At 41.6% G+C, this 13,055-nt stretch overlaps 1 protein-coding gene across 2 annotated transcripts in view; it reads left to right on the top strand.

Annotated features, from left to right (window-relative positions):
- The first annotated feature begins 3,601 nt into the window (after nucleotides 1-3,601).
- Nucleotides 3,602-13,055, top strand: part of CTNNBL1 (catenin beta like 1) — a 163,285-nt gene continuing 153,831 nt past the window's right edge. Inside the window, exon 1 of one of the 2 annotated variants that reach the window (XM_026009709.2) lies at nucleotides 3,602-3,868. In XM_026009709.2, coding sequence (XP_025865494.1) covers nucleotides 3,839-3,868 — 30 coding nt within the window. In that variant the 5' untranslated portion in view covers nucleotides 3,602-3,838. The remainder of the gene's footprint in view (nucleotides 3,869-13,055) is intronic. The other variant, XM_026009708.2, reaches the window with a different exon arrangement.

The raw sequence follows: 13,055 nt of genomic DNA, 5'->3' as shown, positions 1-13,055 counted from the left end.
AACAAAAAGGTTTTAGTATGTTACTAAATATTGCATGGAACATATTCATACTAAAAAATTTCATTGTTTAACTGAAATTCAAATTTAACTGAATGTCTTATATTTTTATGCACTAAATTTGGCAACCTTATCCAAGATCTTCCCCAGCCATCCTCTCCTGACTTACTTCCCATTTTTTCCTTTATATCGTATGCCTGTCTATAAGTGTTCCAACTTCTACGTCTGCTCACGCTGCTTCCTCTGCCTGGGTCACAAGTCTCCCACCATATCTTCTTGGCAAACTCTTTTCATCCTTTAAACCTCAGTCCAAATGGCACCTTCTCTGGGAAACCTTCCCTGGCAGAGCATTTTATTCACATTGCAGGGTGCTCACCAAATCTGGTTCCCATAGGGCTTTGCTTCATGATTCTATGTTTTAATGCCTGGTCTCTAAAAACACACAGACAAGACTGAATGGAAAAGAAAGGGTATAGGAATGATTCATTTTTCCTGCCCCTCCAATTCCCACCTAAATCCACATAATATTAACACCAAACGGTGTTGGAGTACTTTTCTGTGCCAGGCACCTGCTAATTGCTTTGCATGCAGCATCTTATGTAAATTCTCCATAATCTTAAGAGGTAAATTCAATTGAATCTCCACTTTGCAGGCAAGGGAGTGAGTGGGCACATAGAGGTGAAGTCAGCCGACAACGTTTCCACAGCTGTAAAAATGAGCATCATAACATTATATTCCTCATTAGACTTTGTCCAACCAGAATGTGGGTTCCAAGAGGGCAGGAGCTTTCTTCATACAAACTTCTGTATCGTCAGAGCCTACAATTGTGTCGGTCATTGAGGAGGCATTCAGTAAATGCTTGTTGAATAAATGAATGAGTCACCTTATAGATGAAGAGAGCACAATTTAGAAAGAGAAAGTAACTTGGGGGAGAGCACACAGGTAGATGTGGTACAATTTTGGGGAGAGCCAGAATCAGTGGTGTGTTGGTAAACATGTAACAATCAGCTCTCTGAAACACCTGTAACCCTGTAGCATTTGTTTGTAGCATTTGTTTGATTTCCATGGTATAAATACTCCCACTGTGGCCAATTTTAAGTAACCAAGCTGCTGTCACCTTGAAAATTTCCTGAAAATTTAACCATAGGCTCTTACTAGCCTGTTTATACAAGCTGGCTCCAGCATGCCAAGTACTGGGGGATAATTCTAAAGGATACATAGTTCCAAAAGGTGCATTCCCACCAGTACTCATCCTGCATCCTTGAATTAGGCACTGTCCATCCAGCTAAGGAGGGGGGGAGCACCCAAATCATTCAGTTCAAAGCAGACTGCACTGGTGATTCTTTAAAAACATAAATCCGATCACAAAAAATTTCTGCTTAAAACTTTTCAAGTTTTTAAAAGGACTTAATTAATTTATTCATCACACACACACACACACACACACACACACAGAGGCAGAGACACAGGCAGGGGGAGAAGCAGGCTCCATGCAGGGAGCCCAATGTGGGACTCAATCCCAGAACCCCAGGATCATGCCCTGAGCCCAAGGCAGGTACTCAACTGCTGAGTTACCCAGGTGTCCCAAAACTTTTCAATTTATCCCCAATGTTCTTAGCATAAACCCAGTCTCCTTACCTTGGCCCACAAGGCACACCGTGAAACCTCCTCCTGTGCCAGGCACTGTACTAGGCTTTGTGTACTAGGATATAATGGTGACCATGATAGACACAGTTCCTGTTTCCATGGAGCCCCTGTCCTGTATATAAGGCTGCCAATAAACAAGTAATCAACTATTAAGTAGAAAATTACAGATGGAGATATAAGTGCCATAGAGGAGGTGCTGGGAAAGAGGATTACGAGGAATGAGAAGGGGCTGCTTACATGGACTGGAGAGGAGTTGAGGAAGGCTACTCTAAGAAAGTGACCTTTGAGACGTAAAGGATGAGAAGGAGTTGGATGAGGTATGGGGCTCAGGGAGAAGAGGAGGGGATTTGGCTCTTTGAGAAGTTATATAAAACTTCTGTGTAGCTGAAGACAAGTGGAGATGGGTTGGGGAGGATGGTTAAAAATATTGCTTTGGTCTGAATGTTTGTATCCCACCAAAATCCATAAATTCAAATCCTAACCTTCAAGGTGACGATAAGGAAGTGGGGCTTTCAGGTTAGGTCCCTCATGAATGGGACTGGCGTTTTTCTAAGAGGGAGAAAGCTCCCTTGCCCCTTTCCTCCTGTGAGGACAATAGTGAGAAAGTCTGTGAACCGCATTGCAGACAACAAATCTGTTGGTGTCTTGGCCTTGGGCTTCCCAGCCTCAGAACTAGGAGAAATAAATTTCTGTTGTTTGCAAGCTACCCAGTGTATGATATTATTCTCATAGCAGCCTGAACGAACTAAGACAAATGTCATGAACGTGAAGGTCACGGGGCTAAATGGCTAAGAAGACTACGGGAGAGGTTTAACACCCTTTGAAGACAGAGACTTATTTAAACCTCAGAAGCTCTTTAAATGATCCAGATCCACTCTTTAAATGATTCTCTTCCAAATCACCTCCAACTTCCTCCTACAGAAAACCTTTTTATATCTCTGGGGTAGAAACAAGATCATCCAGTTCCCACCCGGCCTCGCTTAGATGAATAAACAGAAGCCCAGAGAGGGAGGAGATGTGATCGCCAACAGTTTCTCAGTCAATAGTAGTCGTAGGCCTTGGAAACACACTTTCTGAGACAGCACTGTCCAAAAACAAACAAGCAAACACAGAGGGAGCCACGGTTACATAGGTAATTTACACTTCCTACTAACCACATTTAAAAAGTCAAAAAAAAAAAAAAAAAGGGTGAATTAATTTTATATTTTCCTTGACCCACTATATTCAAAATAAAATTTCAACATGTAATCAACAGAACTCTTAGAAATCAGGACCCCTGGGTGGCTCAGCAGTTGGGCGCCCAGGGCGTGACCCTGGAGTCCCTGGTTTGAGTCCCGCATTGGGCTCCCTGCATGGAGCCTGCTTCTCCCTCTGCCTGTGTCTCTGCCTCTCTCTCTGTGTCTCTCATGAATAAATAAATAAAATCTTAAAAAGAAAAAAATCTTAGAAATCTGGTGTGTATTTTATTTACATTTATGGCACATTTCAATTCAGACTAGCTGTATTTCAAGCCCTCAGTTGCCACATATGGTTAGTAGATATAGAACTGGACAGTGCATTTCTATGCCTCAGTTTCCTTCTTTGTGAAATGAGGATAAAATTGGCTAGGTCATAGGGATGCCTGGGTGGCCCAGGGCATGATCCTGGGGTCCTGGGATCGAGTCCCGCATCAGGCTCCCCATAGGGAGCCTGCTTCTCCCTCTGCCTATGTCTCTGCCTCTCTCTGTGTGTGTTTCTCATGAATAAATGAATGAATGAATGAATGAATGAATGAATAAATAAATAAAATCTTTTTTAAAAAATTGGCTAGGTCATGGAAGACCTAGGAGAGCACAAGTGAAACTCTCGCTGCTCCGCCCTGCACATAGGGGGCGCCCAACAAATCCTGGCTCCTTTGGGTCTTTCCTCTCACCCTACCGCCCTCCTCCAAGTCTCCGCCCCCTTCCCCCCACGCCCCGCCTCCTTCAGGCTCCGGGCGGAAGCAGTACCGTCGCAAATGCAGCGCGCATTACGGTGGCGTTGCCTTTTACAGCAGTGTGGCCGGCTTCCGTGGCCCTCTCACTTTTACCTCATTGGCCGTGCGACCCGCTCACAGCGCTTTCCGGCAGTGTGGCCGGAGCCGCCGCGGAGGGGCCCGCGGTTTGGGCGTGAGTGGAGGGAAGCTGAGTAGTAGGTGTTGGCTGGGCCTGGTACCATGGATGTGGGCGAACTTCTGAGCTACCAGGTATGACGGGCGAGGCAGGCCGGGACGCCATCCCCTCACCCAGGCAGGGGTCTGCGGTCGCGGGACCAGAGCCCCTTCATCTCCCCACCTCCCCCGTCGCCTCTGTCCCCGGCCCGTGTCCCCCGCGCTCCTGAGGCTCCGGCGTCCGAGTCCCTCGTTTCACTCCACTCCCCTGAGACTTTCCTGGGCCCTTTCGGTTCATTCCTCAGAGCGCAGGCTCCTTCGTCTCAGCTGCAGCCTGGGCCTCTTCTTGCCCTACCCTGGGTCGGGGCCTGGTCCCCATCAACTCTTCTGCAGGCCCCCGGCCACCTTCGCAACCATCTCGTCGGCTTTCCGGTCCCCCGGGCGTTGTGTCGGTGGCGGCGGTGGGAGGGCACTGGCCTTGCCTGCCTTCGACCCCGGCTTCTCCAGTAATTGGCCATGTGCCCTTCGGACGAGTCATTTCCCCCTCTTTGAGCTTCAGTTTTTGTATCTGTAAGACGGCGACAGTACTACCCCTCCCGTTGGGTTGTTTGAGGACTCTGTTGCAAACTACCGGGTGTGAACGCTGGTTGTAAAGCTGGTTGTAAGAGCTGTTCCCATGCCATTGTGAGGAGATGCGTGGAATCCTCTCGTCCTCCCTGCTCTGGCTACTTGGCGGGAATCCGCGGCCCAGAGGGCGGAAAGGACTTATCCAGAGTCACTCAACAAGTAAGAGCTGGGATTGGAGCTGAGGTCTCCTGGCTCCCAGTTCAAAGGTTTCCCCCTCCTTGACTTCCTACAGGGGCCCCTTGTGAGAGGCAGTAGAGCCCCGCTGTCCACGTTGTTCAGGTAGCTACTTACCTTTTAGTGTCGCTATTAAAACTGCATATATAACCGGTCTTGTATTTCCATTGGCAGGTCTGCAGTAGAGAATAGGTCGTTAAGAACTAGGGGCCGGGGCTGCTTGTTCCTTGGAGTGTCTCTTTTGCTATTAACTGGCTGCTGTAACGTTGCACAGAATACTTACTTAACTAACTCTTTGTGCCTTGGTTTCCCCATATGTGATTAGGGGCAAAGATGGTACCTGCCACATAAGTCTGTCGTGAAGTTCTTATGGTCTGCCAATGCTTGTCAAAGAGTAAAAGTTCAGCAAACACTAACAATTATATTCATGTCACCACTCCCTCAGCCAGTATATGAAGAACAGACCTTGGAGACGTCGTAGAAAAGAACTTATAAGCAACGGGAGATATATAGCCAAGAGATTTATCTCTCTCTCTCTCTTTTTTTTTTTAAGATTTTATTTATTCATGAGAAACACACACACACACACACACACACAGAGAGAGAGAGAGAGACAGGCAGAGGGAGAAGGAGGCTCCATGCAGGGAGCCCGACATGGGACTTGATCCAGGGTCGCCAGGATCACACCCTGGGCTGAAGGCAGGTGCTAAACCTCTGAGCCCCCGGGGCTGCCCGAGATTTCTCTTTTTAAGACAGTTATTGAACATGAAAGAAGAAAGGAAATAAGGTTGTTGAATGAGTGGTTACATGTCTGTTTGGGAGTTGTAGAATGGCAGGCCCACTGACTCAGAATATTGAAGCTAAAAGAGATTCATTCGTTTGCTCAAAAAACATTTATTGAACGCCTACTGTGCAAGGCACCAAATCCTCTGAGTATACAATATTGAACAAAACAGACAACGTTCTTGCTTCTGTGGAGCTTGTAGTCTGGTGAGAAAGTTAGAAGATGATAAGTGTGTAAACAAATTCAGATTGTGATAGGCTCTTGAAGGCTAAAAGCAGAGTATACTCTGTACCTGTGCTGTTTTGTGAGATAGCCACTGGCACCTGTGGCTACTTGAAATGTGGCTAGTTGGAATTGAGAGCTATGTGTGGAATTGAGAGCTATGTGTAAAATACACATTGGATTTCCAGGATTTAGTGTGAAATAAATTAATGTAACATATATTAATCATCTTTATATCAATTCCATGTTGAAATGATATGTGGGGTATATTGGCTTAAAGAAAATATATTATTAAAGTTAATGTTACTTTCTTTTAAACTTTTTTTTTTTTAATATGACTACTAGAAAATTTAAAGTTATATGTGGCTGTATATGTGGCTCATTTGTGGCTTTCAGTATATTTTTATTAGATAGTGCTATGATTGAAAATAACCCCTGAGGGACACCTGGGTGGCTCAGTGGTTGAGTGTCTGTCTTTGGCTCAGGGCGTGATCCCGGGGTTCTGGGATTGTGTCCCACATCGGGCTGCCTGTGAGGCGCCTTCTTCTCCCTTTGCCTATGCCTCTGCCTCTCTGTCCCTCGTGAGTAAATAAATAAAATCTTAAAAAAAAAAGAAAATAACCCCTGGCAGTAGGAGACAGGACCTATTACCTTTGGGTAATATGGTCTGGGAAGGACTCTGAGGAATGGATGCTAAAGGACTGAAGGTTGAGAAGGAGCCAATCATGTAAAAGGGCAGAAGGATCAAGGCCTTTTAGAAGATCAGTGAGAGGATTGATGGTGCTGGAATATGGTGAGTGAGAAGGAGAATGGTAGATGATGAATAAGAGATGTAAGCAGATGACAGACAATGTAGGTCTTCCTGTAGGCCATGGTAAGGAGTTCAAATTTTATTTGGAGAGATGTTATATTGATAACCTTATGCAGCCCACTTCATTACAGATGAGGAGTGAACCCCATTCTGATAAAGCACTTCTCTGCAGTTGTGGGCTAAGGTACTGGCATAGTTGAAACCAGAATCCTGATCTCCTTATTTTCATCTCTGTTCATTCCCCACATGAACTATTCATGCAGTTTCCTTTCGTAAGATGGATGTCCACTCCTCCTGTTCCTAAAAGATGGTACAGTCTGGAATCTAGTTCATAATCAATCAAATGTACCCATCCTCTTGTGGAAATAGGTGAAGATCATTTGAATTAATGAACGCAAAAGCTCTTCAAAAACAGTAACATTCTATAGCTATGAAAGATGCATCATTTACTGTACCATCTCTCAAAATCTTTCTAATAACCCTATGAAGAAGGTACTGTCTTTAATCCTTGTTGTACAGATTAGGGAACTGAGGTACAGAAAAGCACCTGCCTCATAACTGAAGCTCCTAGCGACTGTGCTGTAGTGCCTGCCTACTCTGTGCCAGATGCTGAATAAAGTGCTTTCAGATGGATTCTTATATTTAATTGTCAACATGCTTTGAGGTGAGGGAGGGGCATGCCTATTTTATAGAAAAGGACACTTGAGCTAGGGAGGTCAGTTACCTGCCCAAGGACAATAGCCAGGAGCAGAGCCAGAACTGGAACCGAATGATTACCCAACCTGGTTTTCTGTTTTGTTTTAAGATTTTTAAAAACTTAAAAAATTGAAGAATGATACACCTATAGAAGAATGCATAAATTTTAAGTGCTGTTGATTATAGATATGATTTACAAAATGGACTCAATATGACCACTGAAGTTCATTTCTCAGGGACATGTTGTCTAAATTTGAATATCCTCACCCCCAGAGTTTGATTCAGTAAATCTCTAATGGGATCTTAGAATTTGCATTTCTAACAAGATCTCAGGTGGTGCTGAAGCTCTGGTCCAGGGACTACATTTTGAAACTGCCCCTGGTCTAGAATGATCTATATTTCTTTAAAAATTTTACCCAACTGAAAAAAAAATTTTTTTTTTTACCCAACTGAGATTCTCCTCCCTTTACATAACTGCTAGTTTTAGTTTTTTTAAGCTTAAGTTATACTTTTTCCCTGCCATCCAAATTATTGAGAACAAATCACTTAATCTTTCTGGGCCTCAGTTTCCTCATATGCCTAATGAGAGGATTAAGTAAGTCTCTCTGAGGTCTCTTCTAACTTTATATTCTGTGATACTAATTATTTAGGCCAAGAGCTCTAGAGTTTTCAAGGGATAAAAAAGCTTGATGTAGGGGAATGAATCGGGGCTGAAAATCTGGGAGATTTGAGTTTTAATCCTCCCTTTATCATTACTTATCTAGGTGACTCAGGACAAGTCACTTCCCCTCTCTGTATATCCTTCTTCTTCTTCTTTTTTTTTTTTTTTTAAACCACCTCTAAAATGGGGGTATTGAGCTATAAGAATTGTGGTTGTTTTCCTTTCCTGGAACTCAGAGATTAAGGTAAGCAAGGAAAATATGTAATGTCAAGAAATGTTTATTAAAAGTATTTAATATTTTTTGGGTGCTTCCTAAATTTCAATTTTGGGGCAGCTTAGTGGGAAGATTCCAATTTTCTGCTGAGATTGGTTCTTCTAGTAATAGAGTTAGGCAGTAAGTGCCTCAGTATATGCCTTATATCCTTGACATATGTTAACTATTCATTTGAGAAGACAGGAGAATTACAATGTGGACAGGAGGTGGTGGAAAAAGTCTTAAAGAGGAAGCCAGTTATGTTCCCAGTATGGAAATGTACTTTTTTGATGCCTTCAGGCTTAGACATCTCATCAAGAAGTGTGCCCAGCAGTTCCTTGGCTGAGAAGTTTCTGCTGCATTGGCGTGCATATGAACTTCAGGGCATTCTCATTAATACTAATTCCACAGATGTCTGGAAAAAGTTCTTACCTTCGAAGTTTTGCAATAAAGAATTCACGTTTAGTGCAGCTTGGCTCAGTGAGAATGACCTGCTTTGTGACATGAGAAGTCTTCTCTTTGAGGCAGATTGGGGTCAGGGACCCTTGGTTTTAGCAATACTGCAGATACCCACTCCTCTTGTTACCTATCAGTAATATCATAGCATTTCCTTGGATTGAGGGGGCTTATAGGAATTTATAATCCTGCTCCTTTCCCCTTATGTCCTTCTTTTGAAATAAAAAAATTTTAATGACAATAAACTGACAAGAATAGTATTAAAAGAAGGTATTTGAGAAAAGGGAAAAGTACCCTAATCTAACAAATATTTCTATATTCCCACAGTTATATATATTGCATGGCAATTATCGTTGTGTCTATACTGTTTTGTGTTTATGTTTTTAGTTTTTAACACTGCCAGAAATATTTTCTGTTTCTATATAGCCTTCATGTTATTTTTAATGTTTTCATGCTTTTTCCTCAAGTGATAAACCAGCCATTTTCCCCTAAATTGTTCCTGTGTAATTATTTAGGGGAATTATTTTAAATTATTTGGTTTTCAGGTTTTTGTTCTTGGAAATACTATTGCAGTGAACTTTTTACTTTATGAGGCATTTTTTCCCCTCCCCCTGTCCTTTAGAAATTACCACGTGGGGGATCCCTGGGTGGCGCAGTGGATTAGGATTAGCGCCTGCCTTTGGCCCAGGGCGCGATCCTGGAGACCCAGGATCGAATCCCACGTCAGGCTCCCGGTGCATGGAGCCTGCTTCTCCCTCTGCCTATGTCTCTGCCTCTCTCTCTCTCTCTCTGTGACTATCATAAATAAATAAAAAAAAAAAAAAGTAAAAAAAAAAAAAAGAAATTACCACGTGTTATCTCCTGTGCTAAGTATTGCATGTACAAAAATTATTAAGACATGGTCCTGGACCTTAAAGAATTCATAACTTGAGGAATGAGACCGCCATTTCAACAATGAACTGTGTGAATGAAATATTATGAGAGCACAATGGAAGGAATGATTGGATGTGCCTGGAGAAGGGATATATTAATGGGGGTGAATTTGAATGTGGTCATTTGAAGAAAAGGGAGATGATGATGTTGGAATCAGCCACGATAAATGAATAGGAATTCTCTGGGTAATGAAGGAGGCGAGGGAAGTCATTCTTGACAGGATTAGTGAGAACAGAAGCATGGGAGTGAAATGTCAGAGCATTGAGTAAATGAAGGGGAGTGGCAGATGATAAGGTCTGCTCAGCTGCAGATACATTAAAGAACACATAGCTCCTTTGGAATTAATCCTGTATCAGTTTACAGTTCTAACAGTAGTAGGTGTTCTAGTTTTACCACAATCTTGATACTACTTGTTGTCATAATTTAATTTTGTCTCATTAATCTAGTAGGTAAGTAAAGTGTTAGTTCAAGTTTGCTGTAATAAGCATTTTTTTCCCTTGTGTTTTATCATTTGTATTTCTTATCATCTGCTTCTTTCTCTGTAAGGTAGTGTTGTAGTTTGTAATTGAGTTTTCTTTTCTTTTCTTTTCTTTTCTTTTTTTTTTTTGTGGTGTAAATTTAGGAAATGTTCTGGAATCCAGAACTCATGTGCTGATTCTGTAGTGGCCCCATTTCACCTATAACACTGAGAGTATTATCTTCATCATGATGTTTTATAACATTGGGTTATAAGCTCTTTTTGCATGACAGACTAGTGCTTTTCGAAGTTGCTTTTTGTTAGTAGTGGGACTATAAACAACAGATAAAGCACTATTTTCATTGCTATTGCTATTCCCATTTCAGAGTGTTTTCTGTTTCACCTCCCGAGTGATTTCTTTTTTAAGTTCATTTCCTCTCTTTGCAACCTTCTCATCCTCTTTCTTCCTGGTGCATTCTCTTCATATTCATAAAACCATATTTAAGTGCCTCCTTGCACACTACACAGTTAACTTCAAGTCAGGGACTAGCACCTAGCAAAGTGTCTTACGCATAATGGATGCTTCATGAATGGTTGTTTAATGATTGAGTGAACCAGTATATACCTTCAAATGCACTCCGGTTATTTCCCCTTTTGGAAAGCTTTGTTCTAATATCTTATTTGCTTTCTGACTTGTATGCCTTTGTTTTTACGTTAGACTTCAAGAATGTTTGCTTCAAATATGTTACTTCAGTTTCTGAATTGTCTTCCTTTTCCATATCATCTCTTGCTACTCTTGCTGCAAGATCTACATTTTTAAAAACTTTTATTTTGAATTAATGTTAAATTTACAGAAATTTGCAAAAATATTAGAGAGTTTCTGAGTTTCCATATACTCCTCACCCAGCTTCCCCTAAACTTAACTTCTTCTATAGCCATAGGGTGATGGTCAAAACCAGGAAATTAACATTCATAATGCTCGTAACCTAACTGCAGACTTAATTCAAATGTCACCATTTTTTCCCCACTAATGTCCTTTTCCTGTTCTAAGATCCTATCCAGGATCCCACATTGCACTTAGTTGTCACTGTCATTTTCATTGGCTTTTATGATCTTGATGTTTTTGAAGAGTACTGGTCGGTTTTTTATAAAATGTCTAACACTTGCATTCTTGAAAGTTGCCAGTACCCTCTGCCAAAGATTTTCTTGAGCCTCATTACTTTTGACTCTTCCTTAAAGTTTGATTCTGTAATATACTGTTCTGGATCTTAGATGAACTCACCCATTCTTCCGTCTTTCAGAACTTCAACATAGACAACTGTTAGCTTCTTAGCCCTGACCTAGGCTTTGTCTACTCACCATGCTGGCTAGATGTTCTGGGATCATGTAATTTTTTTGTATCGCTCCACTTGCTCCACCACCTGCCCCCTGGTTTTGCATTTTAGTCAGGGTGTCTCCTTGGAGCTGTTTCTCAAAGATGAAAGACAAGGTCCTTTCCCTCATGGATCATAAGATCTTTTGAACAAAGAGGTGTAGCTTCTTCCTTAGAGGTCAAGAAGGTGTCAGGATTTGAAAATGTTTAAGCCACAGTTCTTGGTCTAATGGAGCTTGCATTCTTAATAGTGGCATCCTACAGATTTGAAAATTGATACTCCGGTACACAGCATCATTGCTGTTACAGAGGAATGAACAAAATTTGGTGGCACAGGCAGGAGCAGCTCTGTCATTGGGATGGCTTTGCAGAGAAATTGTTGCTTCTTCAGTTTTCTCCTTATTCCTTCCTTCCTACTTTAGCTTCGTAGTTTAGACTGTTGGGACTTTGTTAAATAAATAGCTTTCTGGTTGGTCTTACTTTTTATTTTTGTGCATCTTGTATTGGCATGGTGATGTGGGTTTATTTCCTCTATAGGCCAGTGGAACACTTTTCTTTGGTCATTGGTCCTGCGTATTTCAGCTTCTTTGGAGGTAGGTTTTATTGAGATGCCTAATTTTGGAGGTGAACTTGAGGAAGACAGCCATTCCTTTCTGCAGTCCCTCTCTAGGTATTGTTTAAATTAGGGGAAGGAGGGACACCTACCTGGCTCAGTCAATAGAACATGTGACTCTTGATCTCAGGGTCTTGAGTTCAAGCCCCATGTTGGGCATGGAGCTTACTTAAAAAAAATAATAAATTCGGGGATTGAATTTGTAAAACTTGCCCCAATAGAGAAATTTTCAAATGTAAAAATGACTACATAGGAGAATGTGGATGGCTCAGAAAAGCCTGTCAGCTCTATTGGAGAGAATAATTCAAAGCACGTGCACTCTGAGTGTGCCCATTAGGTGTCTTTTAATGTTAGTGTAGTGAATGAACATTAACTTGGGGTCAGATTGCTTGTGTTTGAAATCCACCTCTGCTATTTGCTAGCTATGTGACCTTGGGTCAGTTAATTAACCTCTTTAAGCCTCAGGTCCTAATCTTTAAAATGGTGATTTTATAATAAGTGTATCTTTGCCCAGCATTAAAAAAAAAAAAAAAACAACTCTATTGTTACCATCTTTTTTTAAAATACAGGATTAAATAAGACAAAATGGGTAGTGTTAAGGAGTATAGTGCCTGACACATAGTAAGTGCCCAGCAAATGTTAGCTGTTAATTTTTAATTGTTGATATAATTACAAACAACACACATGCTGTAGGAAAAGGAAAAAAATGGTTTTTTGAATTTTACAGAGCTGCCTCAGTATTCCCAAGGTCATTGGTCCCTTGGAGATTAAGGTTCAGAATGCTATAAAAGGAAATGAGAACAGTTTGTCACCCACACATGCCACAGTGTAGAACTGTTCTCAGTAGATTAAAGCACAGCCCTCTTCCACCACAGTTAGCAGTCATTGATATCAAGAATTATGTCATCAACACAGTAATTCTTTTCCCCAGGTCTCTTTAATATTGCTGAGATATCTCAGTGTTCCCCTTTTCTAGTGCCAGAAATCTCATTTACAAATTACTCCTTTCTTTTTCTTTTTTTCTCCCTAAGATTCCCGAAGGAAGTGTTTGGTTTTGGCCTAAGTCTTGGCTATGGAGAAATTGGAGAGGAGAAGGTATAGCAGAGATTCTCTTACTTTTTCCAGCAGCCATTTGATTCTAGTATTTCAGCTCAGTAGTTCAAAGTCATTTTCTTTTCTGCAGTGTTCTAGGAATGACTGATCTGAAAGTGTGTTGACCTAAAT

The sequence above is a fragment of the Vulpes vulpes genome, chromosome 14 (assembly GCF_048418805.1).
Source record: "Vulpes vulpes isolate BD-2025 chromosome 14, VulVul3, whole genome shotgun sequence".
In the NCBI taxonomy this organism is placed as follows: Eukaryota; Metazoa; Chordata; class Mammalia; order Carnivora; family Canidae; genus Vulpes; species Vulpes vulpes.
Note: the sequence above shows the minus strand (reverse complement) of the source record. Positions and strands in the feature narration are given on the sequence as shown.